The sequence below is a fragment of the Rattus norvegicus genome, chromosome 2 (assembly GCF_021556685.1).
Source record: "Rattus norvegicus strain SHRSP/BbbUtx chromosome 2, alternate assembly SHRSP_T2T, whole genome shotgun sequence".
Classification (NCBI taxonomy): Eukaryota; Metazoa; Chordata; class Mammalia; order Rodentia; family Muridae; genus Rattus; species Rattus norvegicus.
In genome coordinates, this window is record NC_141535.1 from 13513839 (window position 1) to 13533719 (window position 19881).

At 41.8% G+C, this 19881-nt stretch overlaps 1 protein-coding gene across 1 annotated transcript in view; it reads right to left on the bottom strand.

Annotated features, from left to right (window-relative positions):
• Positions 1 to 19881, bottom strand: part of Adgrv1 (adhesion G protein-coupled receptor V1) — a 579866-nt gene that overhangs the window by 420908 nt on the left and 139077 nt on the right. Inside the window, exons 46-53 of the mRNA XM_087635923.1 lie at positions 18294 to 18451; positions 18053 to 18199; positions 17583 to 17690; positions 14197 to 14461; positions 13202 to 13324; positions 7355 to 7577; positions 6834 to 7038; positions 2221 to 2367 (exon numbers count right to left, since the gene is read on the bottom strand). Of these exons, the coding sequence (XP_087492049.1) occupies positions 2221 to 2367; positions 6834 to 7038; positions 7355 to 7577; positions 13202 to 13324; positions 14197 to 14461; positions 17583 to 17690; positions 18053 to 18199; positions 18294 to 18451 (1376 nt within the window). The remainder of the gene's footprint in view (positions 1 to 2220; positions 2368 to 6833; positions 7039 to 7354; positions 7578 to 13201; positions 13325 to 14196; positions 14462 to 17582; positions 17691 to 18052; positions 18200 to 18293; positions 18452 to 19881) is intronic.

Here is a 19881-nt window from a genome sequence, read left to right on the forward strand (position 1 = left end):
TATCTACTGATACCCACACTACATAGAAATAATTCTTTCTATCACGCTGGTGGGCAAGGTAAAGGGCTTGCTCTCCTGAGAGTTGTGCTAATAAGGGGCAGGGCCAGCTCTTCTGCTCCCTGCTGCTGGTGGCCAGGGTGGAGGGGAGAGAAAGAACATCTCTCTCCCTTGACTACAACACTACACAGCATGTGAGCACAGCAGGCATGCAGGTGAGCTGGCCTCACAAGCGTGAGCATGGGAAAGCTGGCCCCATAACTTGTCTACCGTGCATTAGTGTGGGTTAGGGAGAGAGGCTCTCCCTCACTCCAATCCATCTATGGCGGACAGGAGAGCTGTCCTGAGGTAATGAGAGGAGAAAAGTTGGTCCTGCCTATCACTGGCTGCACACTCAGGAGAGTAGGGCCTGCACGTCCTCTGGGAAGCACAGTAGAGCTGGCCCTGCTGGCATGGACACAAGTGAGCTGGCACACGGGTTTGAGAGCAGAAGAGCTGGGTTTGCCCCTTGTGGGCTACAGCATTGGTTGAGCCAACCAGGCCAGTGCTGGAGAGCTCTACTTGGTGGTGTGGGTATGGGGCAGCTGGTGGAATGACCAGCTTAGCTACCACCCAGGCCCAGACCTAGAGCTTTGGGCTGGCTCACCCCATCATCTATCCCATCTATGAACTGCTGGAGCATGTGAAGGGCCAGCCCTACAGATCCAAAGCTGCAGGATCTCCTTGACACAGGCCAAGAATGAGTTGTCATCTGAGAGGAGTCGCAGTGAGGATTCAGTATGGATATACAGCAAAAGCTAGAGGCCTCAAACCGAATCAATGACTCATAACAATGAACATTCGTAAGGAAAGAAGTGTGGCCAAAATAGTATTTTGTGGAACACACTGTCAAATAGTACAGATTCCACAAGACTTGGGAGGTTGCAAGAGTGGAGGACAGATACAAAGGGACAGGGAGATGAGTGGGATTGGGGTGCAAGATGTGGAATTGACAAAGAACCAATAAAAAGGTAAAGAAGAAAAATAATTCTTTCAAAATTAATGTCAAGGAAAGAGGACGTTAACATTTTAAATCTTAACCATATTTATGTAGTAATCTAGAGAAATATATTTCAATGCATACAGAGAGAGAGATACCACTAGTGGTGATTTGCATAGAATAAGTGTTAAATGCAAGAGAATGCTAAACCATCCTTACACTGAAGTACCCATCAATTTGAAATGATAAAAATCTAGAAATGCTGAACTGCTACACACACTTTTTTCTAAGAGATAACTTCATAAAAGCTTCTTTCACTGGTTCTTCAGAGAAATATTTGGGCAAAACACTGATCTACAGAACCCCAGAAAAAGAGGAGGTCACACTTCTGGCAAATAGCAAAAGGCTCCTTGAATCCTCTTTGTGAGTCAACTGTCCCTTTTGTATTCTAATTCAATTAAATGTTTTTGAAGCAGGGCTTCAATTTTATGCTAACTTACATGGTGGATAATATGATCCTTAGCCCAGATCACATCCCTGTGGCCGATGAGGTCAACCTTCAACTACTGGGGGCAGCCGATTCCTGCTTACCTTTGGGGACGGCCCTTAGCTTTAGCAAAGGCTCTGCACCACAGTCCATCCAAGGCACCCTAGTCCCAAACACCTGATGAAGGGGGACCCCAACAGATCAGGCCTAATTCTGGGATGGCAGCCAAGAGCAGCTTAGACACAGAACTCACCCAGAATTGACCTCCACTGGATCTGCAACTGCTTATGGATCAACCTCTCCCTTTACACATTTCTGCCTTCCTCATTTCCACATGATTAATTCATGTAAGTCTCCTGTCCAGAGCTCTCCACCTCATTCTACTGACAGCAAATGGGAACTTCTTCAGTCTACGGCTCTCACTGACCTTTCCACAAGGACGCCTATTTCCCAAGATTTGTTCTTTAAGAACTGTTTGGCTTTTCTTATGTCTTGACATATTTCCATTTCTAGTTGAGCTCATTTTATCTCTCTACAATGTAATGTGTTTTGGTTAATTCATGTAGTGAAACTCAAAGGGCTTCATTTTTTGTCTAGTTTTTTTTTTTTACAGGAAAACAAACACAACTAGCCTTAAATTCTATTCTACTCTACGGTGATTAGCAAGAATCCAGTGTTAACATAGTCACGCTAAAACTTCTTCCAACAGACAGGATTTGTGATTATAAGTGTCTTCTATAATTCTTAAATTGCATACCACTCCCGAGGTGGGAAATACATCACTGACACTTCCCGCTGCTTCCCATGCTACAGTTACGCGACCATATGTTCCTTTCAAGCGTTCAACATTCAGGGTGACCAGGCTATCTCGCTCCAGTTCTTCCAATTGCTTATGCAATGAGTTCTGAAAGATAGGTAGAAAGGCACAGGGGGTTGGTTGCCTTGAAATACCCAAGCAATCTCTTCTTTGCCTTTCATTGCCACATAGTTATAACACTTACCAACAGCGATACATTGTAAGGTGTGTGCTCAGGCTCCTAAGCCAGGAAGACAGCAAGCAAGTTTGAGTCTGGCCCAGACTACAGAGTACAACCATCTCAAAAAGTGAGTACATAAATAGCCCAATGTCACAAGAAACCATTAATCGCATTGCATTGTTTTTATGTTTGCCTTCCTGATATATTTTATTCAATAGACAAACATTGCTCTTATACACAGCGTGCATTTCTTGTTAAAGCAGTTCACAGAGCATTGAAAGGTTTGTAGAATGGCAAGAACACAGTCCAGAATGGCAGGGAAATTGTTTGCATCTGTGTAAGAGCTGGTAATTCCTCCCTTGCCTGTGAGTAAATTAAGAGTTAGATCTAGAAATCTCCAATCCCGCACCCACTGCAAGAACATCCTGAGAACTGAGGCTCTCCGATCATTTGCAAAGTATCTTAGGCTTAAATTCATATCCCATGAAATATTTGATTAGCTGACCTACTTCTGTTGGTGATGTTTCATTCCTTAGCTCATGGTCTCTGCAACTGTTCTTCCTGCCAGGAAAAAGAAATCTCTCTCCTCACTTATCCTTCCTAGCCACATTTCTTCATTTCAATTCTAGTGGCTACCACTCCATGAAGGTTTCACTCTTTATTAAACACATACAACATCTTGTGCCAACCAGTTAAAGAATTTTTCCACAAAAGACTATTTCCACATAGGTCCAACCTTTAGGCATTGTGACACAAACTTATCATCTAGAGAGTCCATTCTTAATAATCATACAAATGTATTAGCTAAAGTATTCTCATAATGTTTAAGTACATTTATGATTTTGCATTCAGCTAACGTCACAGCTGGTGACAGGGAGCCCTAGATTGAACACAAATCCCTTCTTAAAGCATCCTTGATTTCTCAGTAGTATAATCATTTTACAAATAATGATGCTTTTTAAAAAACTCTCTTCTATAAAATTCCCCATGTGTTCTTAACAGAGGTCATCTCAAGAGACACCCCCACCCCTTTAATGCTTAGAATGTTCATTCGAATAGAGATCCAACCCAAGAAAACATTTTACACAGCTGTTCAGTGGGTTACACATGTGCCAAAGTCACATAGTCTTGCTCACGGTTATCAGACAGTCACAAAATGCCAGATCTCAAAATATTTAACTTATTCAGAAAGGGAAAGCCCTTCTTTGGTTCCCTGCCCTTCATTGCTGACGGCAACTAGAACGGGGCCTGCAAACTGCCAGAAGATGCACCAAAAATTCTACCAAACTCATCCTAAAGCTTGTCCAGATACAAGTAACCTGTCCTGAGGGGCTCACTGAGGAATTCCACGGAAGAGCCTGCAGGAGTTCTGAATCTTGCCCACAGGAAATCCGGTAAGCAGGCTTCCTGAAGACTGGGTGAGAGGGTGGAAGGGAGCTATGGTGTCTGTCACCTCCCATGTTCTCATTTCAGCTGCCCTAGGCTAGCCCTTCATATTTGTCAGAAGCCCAGAGAAGCCTGAGAAGCTCCCGTGATTCATGCCTGCACACCGCATACTCTCCCTAGTCGCCCAGCTTCCAGTTCATGTATTTTTGAACTCAAATGAAAATAGACTGATAATAAGTTAACCGACTCTAAGTATCAATAAAAAGAAAAGACAGGACATGAAGGTTCGGATGATGGGTATCAGTTCTCAAGTACGCAAGTCCTTTCCGCTAAGGTGTCATTTGAGGAGAGACCTGAAGAAATTAGTGAAAATGTGAACAGCAGATAGGAGAGGGTTTCTAAACTTGGAACATCCCGAACTCACACAGTGTATATCTTAAAGTTACCCTATAATACATGGGAGCCCCTGCCCACATGTGACTACTGAAAGCTCAAGATTAGTTGGTCTCTAAATGTGAAGTGTGTACAGCAGTTGAAAGACAAAGTAGTAAAAAGAATGTAAACTATTTCAGCGGTCTTTTGTACAGACCATGAGGAAAGTACGGCATTTTGGACAGGCCAGGCTGAGTAAAGCACACTAGTTAAACTGGCCTTCCTTGCTGCTTGTTCTGTTCACCAATGTGAACTAGAAAACAAAACTAAAATTATTTCTATGCTCATATCTATTTCTCTTCAACCTTTGTCAGATTTTCCTTTGTTCCAGGGAAGGGCCAGATTGGTCGAGAGTGTGATCTAACTCCACTCCCAACTCCACCAGCAGCTAAGGGAATGCATGCACAACCTCATTCCTTATGCAGCTAAGAGTAATGCATGTACAGACCTCATTCTTCATGCAGCTAAGCATAATGCGTGCACAACCTCATTCCTTATGCAGCTAAAGTTAATGCATGGACAACCTCATTCCTCATACAGCTAAGGGTAATGCATGCACAACCTCATTCCTTATGCAGCTAAGGGTAATGCATGCACAACCTCATTCCTTATGCAGCTAAGGGTAATGCATGCACAACCTCATTCCTTATGCAGCTAAGGGTAATGCATGCACAACCTCATTCCTTATGCAGTTAAGGGTAATGCATGCACAGACCTCATCCTTTATGCAGCTAAGGGTAATGCATGCACAACCTCATTCCTTATGCAGCTAAGGGTAATGCATGCACAACCTCATTCCTTATGCAGCTCCTCTTCCTACAGTTTTCCACAAGGAGGGGAAGGGTAAACTCATGCTTTCCAGCAGCTTCATCATGCCATAACTACTGAACTGTAGCATTGGCCTCCAGTCAATGTCACTTTCTACTTAGAATATGAACAGGATAGCTGGAGCTGTCCCTTCAATGCAAGTCACTAGCTGGAATGCTGTGCCACTTTTTCAACACTTCCAAGCCCTCCCATTCCCCAAGGGACAAATTCAATATGTTGCTAAGGGACTGGCCAGGTATTGACATAGTAGGTCTGATTGCTGGCCTGTAAGAGCCAAACTCAGGAGGCTGGGCCTCGGCTACTGTCTAATAATTTGGTTTTCATGAGGTCCCTTCTATTCTCAGCACTGATGCATGGTTCACTGATGCATGCATTACCCTTAGCTGCATAAGGAATTGATACAAATAATATGGTTTATGCTAGCATCTGTTTTTCTTCTGGGATCTAAAGTTTTGACATGTGTGAGGCAGAGAATGACCACATGACCAGTTAGCAATAAAAACTTTGATGTTGAATCTGTACTAAGATTCTATTAGTGTCCGAATTCTACATGTGTTGGAGCGACACAACCCAATGCTAGGGAAATCATGCGATATATTCTATGTGATCCCTAAACAACTGCTGGAATCTTATCCCTGTTTGCCCTGGGACTAGCTCATGAGTATCTTTCCTTAGATAATTTTGAATCTTAGCTGTAACTGTTATATATATATAATATATGTATATTATACATTATATATATATATATATATAGTGTGTGTGTGTGTGTGTGTGTGTGTGTGACAAGACTTACTAAACACCATCTATAGGGAACATTCCTAGTGAGTCACCGAAGCCGTAGGGGTCTCAAGGACCCTTAAACCATCCTTACTTTCTGTCACTAACTGGACTTGAAGAGGAAAACAGTACTATACAATGACACAAGCTTTGGAGCCAGCAGAATGAGCATGCAACTTCCCAGTGAGAGCACAGAGAGGTGCAGTGGCACTGTCTGGGCTGTAGGGACAGAGTAGCACACAGCCAACCCACACTTCGCCTTTGTTCAGGATGTGTTGGCTCATAGTGGCTAAGTCTATTTGAACTAGTTTTTTCTTACAGGTGAGAGATTCGGGGGAAAGATGCAGTAGAGATGTTAATATAACAAGTTAATACATGACAATATACTTTGAAAATAGGAATAATACAATATGAATGTCTACCTCTCTTCATATTGGTAAAGAAATATGAAACCCAGGTATAGGAGAACCTGAGAAGATTTTCAAAATTCTTTCCTTGAGAAAAAAATCGGCAAAGGCATCTCTTTGTAGGACAACACATGTACCATTATAAGCCTCGCCACTCCTTCCATTTGGTGTAATGTCTGTATGTGATATGTGTGATGTAACACATTGTATAGTATATCTAGCATCTCTTTTGTGACTACACTCTGGTTTAAAATCTTTTTTTAAGAGAGTAACTGAAGCAAAACACTGAGACAAGACCAAATAGTACATGTATTATAATCAAATCAAATCAAAGTAAGTAAACAGAGCAATGCAACAAGAACCCAGTGCTTAAGCCTGTGCACTGGAACTCTCCGTAGAATCCTACCGTAGGTCAGAATTCTCTGAAGTAAGATGTGAGGCTGAGGCAAGGGAAAGGAAAAAGACTTAAGACCAGGCAAGTATCACTCACTCCTTGACAGCTTGTCAAAGCTAATGTATCGCTACAACAGCCTTCACACAAGTGAAGCTCTCAGTCCTTTTACCTGGGCAAAGGCCACAACTCCATAGGGATCATCATTGGGACGAACAGTGACTCTCACGGAACTGTCGGTGCCAATCTCTGCTCCTCCTCTTGGATTTTTCAGCTGAACTCTGAAGGATTCTTCTTCTTCGGGAACTGCGTCATCGAGGACACTGACTGCTATGATTGCTTCCCTGTCACCAGGTTCAAACATCAGTTCACCTAAACTAGCATGAGAAGCACATTTAAAATGAGTCGATGGCAACCACTGAAGGATACACACGGCGGGTTAGTCCCAGACTCTTATCACACTGAATATTAATGAAGTTTTACAAGGATCAAAATACTTCATAAGTAAAATTTGCATACAAAATACTCATAACACTGGCTAACTTGATAGACTATTTCCAAAACTATAGATAAGGCACAGATTTCTGACTCCTACATTTTACATAAGGCAGTGACTTAATCAATGAGGTGGAAAAATTTGGCGCCACACACAGTTGTAAGCTAAAAGCATTAAGCATCAACTATTGAACTTACCTAGGAATAAAGTCAGACTGGCTGGAGACGTAGGCCAGCTCATACACATGGGTGTCAGTGGCTCCCACTAAAGCAATTAAAGTCTTGCTTGAATTAAGCGACTTCACCGTAACAAAAGCTGCATCGTGTGCAGAGGGTGCTTCCAGAACGAAAGTGAAGGCATTCAGCTCTGAGTTCCAGCAGTAAAGAGCAGACCGGTCTTGGCCAGTTAGAAGTATGTGCACTGGAAGGAGAGAAAGGCATCAGAACTGAAGCATCATGTGCCCACGCGTGGTCTCTTCACAGCTCCAAAGCAAAACCCTTCCAACGCTCAAAGCGCCACGTGATTCCTAGACTAAAACAAATAGGATTCTGCTTTTGAAACAGCAGGATAGAAGTAATTTTTCAGTATTGTGCATTGACGGATTCAGCTTGACATTGTACATATAATTTGTTCATGAAAAATCACAACCTGATAAAATGAAAGTGTATTTTGTCATTTTTTTGTGTCCATGCTAAACTTATATAGAGGTTTTCAAAGCTAAAAAAAAATTTCACCACCAAATGTTTCACTCTCATATTTTATTCTCTAGCCTTTCTATAGTGTATAATTGACAGTTCTAACTAATATAGACAAAAGTTCTAAATCATTCTGTCCCATAATCACGGCATTATGCAGATCAATGAGCTGCCACACAGTATTCAAGTTTGTAAGTTTTTAAATTTTTACTTATGTATCCATTTTGCAGACATGACAGCATGCACGCCAAGTGCATGTGGAGGTCAGAGGGCAACTCTTGGGAGCTGGGTATCTTTATAGCACAACCAAGCGGTTGTCAGGTTTGGCCACAACAACCGCTGGTCACTGAGCTGTCTCACCCACACACGCTTCTAATTTTAACATTTGTTGTTTAACATTTGAAGTTTTCAGCACTAAGTGGAAACAAATTTTTCGCTTAGCAAATTATTCAAGATATTTAATCCAAAGAAAATGAATATACATATGACATTTCTAGAGCACTTGTGACGTTGCCAGAGCCTGTGCTATTACTAAGGACAGTGGCATACATCTGCAGCTACACAGATTAGGAGAGAGGTGTTTTAAAATACTAAAATAAACATTCTTCAGACATTAATGGAGAGGTACTAGGGAAACCTAGAGAAACACACACAAGTTCTAGTGTTGACTGACACACAAGAACACAAGGCTGTTAAGAAAGCATGAGTAGGTATTAAAATGACAGGCACCTGGAAAGGCTGACAGCAGCCTTCTAGGGTGTGTCCCATAGGTTCCGGTGGGAAAGACAACATCCTGACTCTCGCTCATCAAAAACTCCTAGCCATTAATGTTTACTGCTAAGGTATTAATCATGCTGACTAATTTAGGTACTGTTAAATGTTACTACGACTGGCATAAAGGTAAAGAAGGGAGAAATCATGACAATATATTAGAAACTTTAAATGGCCAGATATTTTACATAAATTACAGACATTCCAAAACAAATTTTAAGTGCTTTTTCCCTTTTAAAGCAGTCTAAAAGCAGTCAGCAAGGAGGATCTCTATCTCTGTGTCTCTCTAGCTCTTAGGAATCTGTCTCCCTTTCCTCCCTCTGTCACCTTCCCACAAAGAGCACTATATAAGTTTTAGAATATACACCAAAATGTGTTAATTCTCCATTTAATTGGCTTTCTAATCTTTCTTTGTTCACCCCTCTTGCCACTATTCCCTCACTGCTTCTGTTTGGGCCACCCTGGGTTCTCCCTGGTTGTTCTAGAAAGCCTGTGCTCACTACCACCGCCTGAGCTCCTTGTTTACTTTGTACTCCTTGCCTAGAGCCCATCTCCTGCACAGCACTTAGCCGCCTACTTAGCCCATAAGTCCTAATCCCATGATTGTTGAAGAAAGCTTCGTAGGTATATCATAAACTAGCCTAAATCCTTTGCATGCTTTATTCAATTCTTCCCTGGAAATTACCTGTTGTAGCTATAACACTATTTGTCACACATGTGCACACATGCACACACACACATACACACACACACACAGAGTCTTTCTACTACTATATGCTACATTGTTGTAAGACAGAGACTACATGTGATTTGAGCTGCCCTTGTACCCACCCATTCCGTCCTGTGATTGCCACCTTAAAAGGAATCTATTTACCCTTAAAGGAGCCAAAAAAGAAAGACGTGGCAAGTCTACATATCCTTGCCATATGCGCCCTGTTCATGTTCTGTTTTCCGTTTTCAGAAATCAATCACGGAACTAACCAAAGCATAAATATGTGCACCTATGCCCCCGGTTCCAATTTAACATTTTTAATAAAGTATTTGACTTATACAAAATAAGAAATCCTTTGAACGTTTTTTAATGCATGCTTTCAGCTTTCAGGGCTTTATAATAGCTATTCTGAGTAATTCCCTGCTGTCTTTTCATGTCTCTACAACTTCAAGTCACAGAAACAAAAGAAACAGAGAGACCTCACAATGGGCTCTTCATAAAACCTCTGGCAGAATTTCTCCTGAATTCTTTCAGAAAGTACACCTATTATATTTTTTGGAAAAAAAACTTTAAAAGGAATTCTATAACTTCAATTATTGGCCCATCCACACAGTACACTTCTTCCTTAAAAACATTCATTAGGCGACTATTGGAAGCATTGGGAGGTGACCTGAGTAGACAGTCCATCCCTCTGAAATCCTGAGGGACGGAGATGACAGAAGCAGAAACGAGAGGCCCCAAATTAAAGGATAAGTAGGGAGAAGAGCTAACAAACATAAGGAAAGATACAGAATGTATTCAGTAAATCAAAAGAAGAAAGCCAGTCCTCTTGCGCATCATAGGAGAGCATCACTAGGTGTTTCCTTGTGAGCGGTGGGGGGGAGGTCTCAGGGGAGAGTGAGACGAGTGTGGGGACTAGAAAGGCACATCCTCACCCAGGCACACCATCACCCAGGTAGAAATTCGAGTGTGCAGGATGAATGCAGAGCCGGAAGGAAGGAGGAGAGGCATGGAAACAAAGGCAGCTCAGTAGGAGAACTTGGCTTAAAAACAAAAGGGAAAACCCACAGGGCAAACCTACCACTCATGCTGAGTGTGTGAGGGAGAGGAGTGACCCCAGGGAAGGCGCAGTGCTCCATTATGATTCCACAGACAAAAGAAACACCACAGTCCTGTAGGTTTGACTAATTCTGCTTGTCTCCTGCGTTACTCTATTGTCTTAACTGTGCAGTCTCGCCTATCCCCAGGGATCAGCATCTCTGAAGTCTAAACCTCTCCCTTCCTCCTGAATCTGTGCCACACCTCTCACCACCTAGGATGCTTTATCATTACCTCGAACTACAGCCACCTAGAACCAAACTTTTTACTGCTTCCAGTAGACACAGTTCCCTACAACCTTCCTCAATTTCAAACTACGAGCTGTGAAATTGCCAAGGTGCAAGACTTTTGCTGCCCATACTCAAATAGCCAGAAGTCCTCGTGAATGCTTAGTGCTGAATCCCTGTCCAAACCTTTCTTACATCTAAGGTCCCCTCCAGCTCAGGATGTTCTCTTAGTTGGTCTACAGCTGGAACACATTTCATTCACGTTTCTTGCACTAAAGCATGTGCCTCTGAAATGCCTTAAAGGATTTCTCTACCGCAGCAGTGCTCACGTCAAAAGTCCCAGACACTTAGACAATCCAAACTGTTTTACAGAGAAGCTATTCGGGTTCTTCGTTCCTATATTATCAAGTTCCCTGAGTTGCTGTGACTGGCTATACTGTAACAGACTGAATGGAGACACAGACACGAGAATCCAGATGCAGCGAGAACACGCAATTCCTCTTCCGCAGGCCTTTTGTATGAAATGTGAAGGACTAGTGAAAAGAAAATTATACAAATTCTAGGTTTAGAAATATAAAATTAAAAGAGTTAACCCCAAAAGCCACAAACTCAGGGCTAAGCCCTGCCGCCAGGAATAGCAGGCCATAAAGATAAAGAAAAGGAATACAGGATCCAGCTCAGGCTATCGAGGACTGAGCCATAAACCATCCACAGACATCCCCCCAGCTTACTCAGAGTCATACTTTAACCAGATGTCCTCCAGACCCTGATAAGCCCCTACTTGTGCTTTTCAGCCATTGTGTCCTGCAGAGAGCACTCCAAGAAACCGGGCAGCCCAAGCCTAACCAGAGGTGTTTCAAATACAAATGCTCCATCAGTTTTGACAAACGTTTAAAAATAATGAGGACCTGAAGACCCTACCCTTCTCCTGATTTAGTAGCTCTGTTCCAGGAACCAGGGGGCCATAAAACCTTCTGGCGTCCCCTTATCTCCTGGAGCCATAAAACAATCTTGTAACTTGTGGTACATTCCCCTTTGACATCCCCCATCCCCTGGTGCTCACAGCCTCTGCCTTTAAATACTCTTTTTCCCAGCCTCTCGGGGTCGACACCTCTGTCTCCTGCGTGGGATATGTGTCGGCCCGGAGATCTCTGTAATAGGTCTCCGTAATAAACCTCGCCTTTGCTTATTACATCCAAAATGGTCTCTCTGTGTCTGGGGTCCGCGATTTCCCAAGACTTGAGTAAGGGTCTCTCTGCGTGGGATCTTTCACTAGCATATTTCAGATTTCAGAGATTTTCAGATTTGGGGATACCTATATATATATTAACCTGAAAATTAGACACAATTATAATCATGAAGATTCACAGGAATGGTGGCACACACCTTGAATTCCAGCATTCCAGAGGCAGAGGCAGGCAGATCTCTGGGAGTTTGAGTTGCAGCACAGCCAGGGCTATGTATGCAAAGAGACCCTATCTCAAAGAAAGAAAACAACAGCAACAGCATAAAAGTCACAGTGCATCTTATAATCTGACTGAGGGTAATCTTACCTGGTTTTCTCTCACTAATTTTATCCTTAAAACAAGGCATTGTGGGTATAACATTTCATTGGTGACACCCTTTCAGGTTTTGAATGTTCCTGAAGAGGACATTCAAGCAGCCTGAGGATCTTAAAAAGTTGAACTGTTGTAAAAAGAACTTACAGCAGGGCCAAGGGCATGGAGCCACAGATAAGTCAAAGCCTGTGTAACACGAGCCTGCCAGGCTGCCCTCAACATCCCTGAGGGGTAGCTTGCTTCTGTAGACTTCACACTTTAGAGTGTGGCAGAGTAAGCTCTGTTCTCATCTCCATGTGCAACTGTGATGGAGGCCTGCTCACCAGTATACATGCATGTGTACACACATGCACGAACAAATAAACAAACAAATCTTTAAATGAAGAAAGCTGCAATGGCGGTTGCCACAGGCCTACACTGCAGGAAACGGAAGGGGATTGATTAAAGAATCAGACCTTCAGTTGTGGATATGTTCTGGAGAGCTCATTGTATAGGGTAGGAACTGTACAACCAACAACAGAGTTGAAAACTCAGAATATGTCAGGAGAATAAATCTTGAGTTCCCACTACATACAGAAGAGTGATAGGCCGTGCAGCCTAATGAAGCAATGAGTTCACATGTGCTTCAAAGCATCACACTGTACATATTAAGGATATACAGTGCCTCTATGTCAGCCGGACCTAAATATAGCTAGAAAAACCAAAGAACAAATTAAAGGTGACATAGAAATAATCTAATAAGTCAGACATGAAATAAAACAGCATCTTTCACAGAAATGCTTTTTTGAGAAGTGTTTTTTAAAAGAAACACGTTAAGGGGCTACAGAGACTCACAGGGTAGGAATGCTAGCTGCAGAATAACTTACTAAACTCTGAGCTCAGCATTCACTTAAAGGAGCCATCTGAACTCAGTGACACGGGAATCAGTCTAGCTCCCCACACTGCGTTAGCGAAGACTGCCTAGCAGTTGAAACACCCTTACCTATTCCAGAGGCCGGTGTGAAGGAACGGATTCTGTTAACAGTGGCAAAGTCCAGGGATTGGAAATGTCTCAAAGATGACTGCCCCATCTCCCAGACAAAAATGTCGATTGCATTCTGATTTCCTGATTAAGAAATGAAAAGAAACAAGCTGTACAAAAAGGACAGCACTGCATGGCAGAAGTGTAGTGAAATAGCAAATTCAAGGAAACTCTCCACACAAACATCTATTTTAACAACTTGTAGGGAACACTGCAATCACTTTCTGTTTTTATCACATGAAACACACACACACACACACACACACACACACACACAAAGACACACCTGGAGACATATTCTGTTACATGAAGCACATACACCAAGCTACACACAAGAAAGACTAAGAATAAAATGTCCCTGGGCTGGAGAGATGGTTCAGTGGTTAAGAGTACCTGCTGGTTTTCCAGAGGATCTAGGTTCAATTCCCAGCACCCACACACGGCTGTCTAACTTCAGGGGTCTGACACCCTCATACAGGCAGACATGTAGACAAACACCAATGCACATAAAATACAAATTGCTATAATTTTTGTTTAAAAAAGAATAAATTGTCCACCCATTGATGATTGTTGATATTTCATCCTTGAAACTGAAACAACCAGAAGAAAATGTATTCTTGTGCAGACTATATTTTGAATCAGTTTTATCATTATTCTATAAATTTCTCATGACACCCAAGAATAGTCCAATAAAATTATAACTTGGGAAATTGACTATAAAGTCTTTATACATTTTCACATTACCCGTCTACTGCTCATTTTATAGAAATATAAGTTTAAACTGGTTCAGTCCAGCACAAGATCACAGATAGAATGCTTCCTGTTTTGGTTAAATCCTCATCTAATTGGCATCAGTGTATAAATCATGAAAAAAGAGAACATGTCCCACATAACAGACAATGCTGCAGAATTTGGGCGGTAACTGCACATGCATTACAAGCACTGCATTCACTCACCTAGAAAGGTATTTTTGGCAAAAAATAAGTAAACATCATCGCCTGAAGACAAAGCCTCAACTTGTGTTATTCCACTGACGGACAGCTCTTGAAAGTTAATAAACTGACTACCAGACCACATGAATAAGAGGGGATTTTGTCTGATGTTAGCCTGAGAAATGGCTAAGAAGACAGAGCCTCCTCTGCTGAACAAGGCCATGCCCAGCACACCTCGCACAGGCAATGTCTGGTGCCAGGCGAAGTTGTTTCCGTTCCACCTGAAGACCTGTAGGGAAAGTCCAAACACAGGCTCCTTATGACCGGGAACTCAGCATCTGCGACATGGGAGCAGGGTCGTACACCTCCACTCCTGCAGCCTACTGTTCAGTTGAGTTACGATAGTTACGGAATAGAAAAGTAATAAAATTGACATTCTTTCAATTTTCTCTATTCACTCCCTCTCCTCTCTCTCCCCCTCTCCCCTGTCCCTCTTCCTCTCCTCTCTTCCCCATCCCTCTTCCCCTCTCCCATGTCTGTGTGTGTGTGTGTGTGTGTGTGTGTGTGTGTGTGTCTGTGATGAAGAAAAGAGAATCTATTTAAAAAGAAATCAGTATAAAATATATGGAGATGAAACCAAAGCAGAAAACAAAAACTAGAAAAAAAATTGAACTGAGTATAAAAGTAAAATCCTTGATGCCTCCAAGTCGTCAATGGCACGTCAAACAACAAAGCAGAGAGACGTTTCCACCTGAGGGCAGCAGCCATATTTCCTGCCCTCATGGTAACAATGAATATAGGCCTCAGGGTGAACATCCAGGAAGCTAACCTTACTAGGAACTTCATGACTTACCTGGTCCACCCTATAACCAGCTCACTTTTATAAAGCATTGCAGTGCTTAAGCCAAACTCCAACTTCCAGCCAAGCACTAGGCTCAGGGCAATGGACATCCAAGGCCCCATCAGTTATCAAGAGATAATCAAGCTATCAATAAGTAAAAAGACGACTGCACACTGAGACAGTCCTGGACCTGACGTGACAGGAGGGTAGATCACAGAATTTAAATGTCCTGAGGAGGTCGAGTTAGACATGCTGGCCCAGAAGACAGAAGCAGTTTGTCTTGTTCTAGGCAAAGATTAATCTGACCAGAAACAACGTGAGGGGAAGGGGGAACTGGAAACGTAAGGCTGTCCCTTTCCTTGGGGCAATGACATAACATATAGTTCCGATGGGAGTCTCCGAGACAGTAAAATATAAGTAAAAATGATTCCATCAAGGCAAGTGGCATGCTACAGCAGTGACCTAGCGAAATGAGAGAAAGATGGCAATGCTATATAACATATAGACTATATTAAAAACAGACAGTCTATATTGAAGACAGTCAGTTAAAAACTGTATAAAAGTTTGAAGTTTTGTAAGTGTGACTGGAAGTTGCTTAGCAGTTTTAAAATGAGGAATAACACAAAGTAATGCTGATGAAAAAGGTAACTGCAGACTCCTGACAGAGATGGGTCTGCAGAGCTGAGAAGACTCTAGAGATGGGCCGGGATGGTCTTCTAACTCAGTGAGAAATGCTGGGCAAATGCCTTAGTGGAAGGTAAGAAGGGGACAGATGTGACATGGAAAATTTTAAGTTCAGGCCAAGATGTTATATATCACATGCTGAAAAAACACGCGAGTGGGCACGGAAAGAAACAGGCACAGTCGTCTAGAAGACAGAGGAAAGGCTTCAGGGGCGATTTGGAAGACACTGCCTGCAGCTTGTATGTCAAACCACAGACATAAAATTACCCAGAACAAGTACAGAGAAAGAAAACTATGAATTAAAACTGAATTCTCAAAAGTTCCAGGTTCTCGGTTCTGAGAGGAAGTGGGAAATGACAGCAGTGTCTGGGAAAGATGGGGCAGAAGTGGGGCTAGAGGGGAAATTAAGGGAGGGATTGAGGGAGGAAGAAAAGGGTGGAAGGGAAGAGAGGGGAAGACAAGGGAGGGCAGGGAAGATGTTGACAGATGAGAGTAAAAGAAGATGGAGATGTCTTTTCTCTTGAAAAAAAAAGTTTGAGACCATGCTGACCACCATACACAATCACAGTGAGAATTCACCAATCCCAGAAGACCCGACAACCCAGTCACCATTGGTGAAAAGTAGTATCAACTACGTTTCTTGTCTTATGATGAAGGATTCTGGCAAAAGCACCTGCATGAAGAGTTTATTAGGTTAACAGTTCCAGGATATGGTCCATTGCAGTGGGAAGTGCACAGCAGTGGGAACCAGGGCAGCTGGTCAGCCTGTACTCACTACCCAGAGATGGGGAGATAAATGCTCAGTCCACTTTCACCAGCCTACAGAATGGTGCTGCTGCAGTGAAGATGGGTTTCCCACCTCAAGTAACCTGATCTAGAGAATCCTCATCGTCATATCCAAAGACTGGCCTTATCTATAGAGGCTGTCAAGTTGACTAGGAAGTCAGACCAAGTGTGGAGAAATGTATTCATATCAGGGAGAGGGAGGGAGGGAGAGAAAGGGGGGGAGGGAGAGAGAGAGAGAGAGGCAGAGACAGAGACAGAGACAGACAGACAGACAGACAGAGAGAAGGACGGACAGACAGACAGTAAGTCAGTCAGTGTGTATCAGGGAGGAGAGGCTCTCTTTTTAAGCTGGGCAGTGCTTAAACATTGTGATCATTGTAATAATCACCAACATGGAGGGAATAGCTGGTCTATGAAGGCAAGAAGGGCGTCAGTGTGAGAGGATGAGCTTTCACAGATATCAGTGTGAGAGGACGGGCTTCCATAGACAGGGCCCCACAGTGATGGCAAATGGGGATAAGGCTGGGTTTCAAGTGTTGCAAAAACAGTAAGTTTCTTTCTGGAAGATTTCGTTCCTTATGGAAGATAGCATAGAACATACATCATCTTCTATTTTGATGAACCTTACAAATCTGAAGTGCACTTAAGAATGTAGAGAAAAAGGAAGATTATTTTTAACAAGAATAATGGCAGAGGAGCCATTAGCTGGAAATGAAGAGGTAAGAAGCATCATCAAACAAGATCACAAGATGTAGTGTGCCAGAGAAGCGTGAAGAGTGGGCTGTGGCCCCGAGTGCCCGCCTGGCAACGTTAACCATGACTCTCTACTGATACCATCTGTTGAGCTGGGGCTTTTCTCCATAGTGCTTTCCAAGTCGACAAGACCCTAATGAGATGCTAGTGCTATTATTAGATTGGCTCTCTCTCCTGAAGAAAAATTTCATATTTTAACCCTACTCTTCAAAAACTATGTCCAAGCAGTATCATTCCACATTACCACCATGAAATTATGGCATTTGTTAAATCCGATGATATACAGGAACAAATTTTAATAGCATGTTTTAAAAGGGAAGAAATTTTCACGTCAAGAGAATCACACCTGGGTTAATTCAGAATCATTTCTTTGACTTGCAATGATGAAATAGTCTTGAGTATCTGAGGTGAAATGCCTTACTTGACAACTTCCTGAAATAACGATTGTCTGTACCTACAAAAGAGAGGGGATAAGCGCGTAAAGGGTTTTAATGATGGGAGGGGCTGAAGTCCTTAATAGCATGCATTAGATATGGCTTAACATTCGAAACTCTTTAATTTGTAGGCTATGTATTCCTAGTTAGAGACAAAAATAGCCTTGAATTTATATACTTGCTACTGCAATAATGTGTACTATATGTGTATCCTATACTATACTAATAATGTATATATTATAATACTATAATGTGTATCCAACTGCAGCAAGAGTTCTTTTGTGCTTTAACACAGAACATACAGTATCTTCCATTCTGATTACTCTTACAAATCTGAATTGCACTTGTAAAGAATCTACAGAGAATGGAAGAATGTTTTTACCAGGAGCAATCTGAATCCAGAAGCGAGTGTGTACACACTGTTGATGGAAGGCTTTTCTCCGTTTCTTTCCCCGTGAGTAATCACAAGATACAGAGAAACACCAATAGTAAAGGCCTCGCAAGTTCTAGGACTTTCTACATTTAAGTCCTAGGAAATACAAATGATATTAGTAATTGATGTTGCATTAAAGTTTCCACAGACATTGTATTTCCTGCACCATAAAGCAAACAGGGATGCTTACCTCAACTGGAACGAAAGTCCCTTGCCATCGGTAAACAACTAAGGAGGATTTTCTTAACATTACGCCATAAACTGAATCTCCAACAGAAAAAAAACACCAGTCCAATGCTGTCTTGTCAAAAAAGCTTTGAAATATGGAAAAGACAACATCCATTCCCCCTAAAATAATAAAATAAATATTTATTTGTGTATATAATTGCATCTGAACCTTATCTCATTTGGCATTATTTAAAGAGTGAAGCTAGTGAGTGTGTTAGAAAGACAATGATGGAAATGAGCAGGAGGAAGAAGAGGAGGAGGAGGATGGTGTGCGTGCGTGTGTGTGTGTGTGTGTGTGTGTGTGTGTGTGTGTGTGTGTGCCTGTGGATGTGTGAGTGTTGTATGTAAAAGAGAATAGACACTAGGAAGCTTGAAAGCAGTAACTAAAAGTATAAAACATTTAAAAGTAGTGATATTTTGATAGATACTCTACATATTTTCCAAGTGTATTCAAAACTAAAGTCTAAGTATATATTTTAGAGAAAAATATGCTAATACAACTTCTATCATCTTCTATAGAGACTATGCAAAGACAGCTGAATTTTGAAAATAATAAATATGCCTAACAGAAAATATGCTAATGGTATATCAAATTTAATCTCACATTTTAATGTCTATCCATCTGACAGTATTAGTTTCCATTTGATAGACTTTAAAATATCTATGCAGACTCACTTCAAATGACTTCAAGGTTTTATCAGATTGCTCTAAATTACACATGTTCTTAATTTAGTATTTAAAAAACATTAAAAGAGAAAACCACAGGTTAATGAGGAGTTTTTAAATTTTTTTCAATTTCTATTGTTTTAAAAAGGTTCTATCACATACTGTCATGACTATCTCCCAAAGTAAGTTATTTTTAAACTTTCGCTAATTATCTGAACATAATAGGCTAAGGACAACAAAACCTACAACTCATCTAAATTATTGAACCGAACATTTTAGTTCAAGAAGACACAATGTCAGTACCCAGAGGAAGCAGCCACTAGAGACTTCTTTCCTAAAAGTAGAGATTACATTTTTAACTGGCAACCTTCCCCAAGCTTCGTCATTAGGAGTCATGAGTAAAAGTGGTGAATCTTCATTCCTGTCACTCAGGAAGACGGACAATGTGGGTGGAACACCCGCCACCTGGGACCGCCCACTCTCAGGACCACTTCTGAGAGACGTGATGAGCAAAGTCTGAGCAGGAAGTAAGTCTCTGTGTCTTTTATATGTCTCGTCATATATGTGACGTGTGTATCCACACACATATCTTCTGACATTATTGCTACTTCTGTTTCTCTCCCTCATGGTTACTCTTTCTTATTTCCTAAGCCTTCTCCATCAGCACTGATGCAAGTTCTAGTAACTTCCCACTACACGGAGAGGAATTTTCTGAGTTCCAGTATTTCTCTAGACACTATCTTCCAAGCCAAACTTTCAGAAATAGTTGCATGTTTTTAAAGTCTCTTTTCTTTCCCTCCACTCCGAGTGTTAGTGAAGCCCCGTCCCCTGTACAAACAGCCTTTGCTATGCCCATATGCACTTCCTCATTAGTAACTGTAATA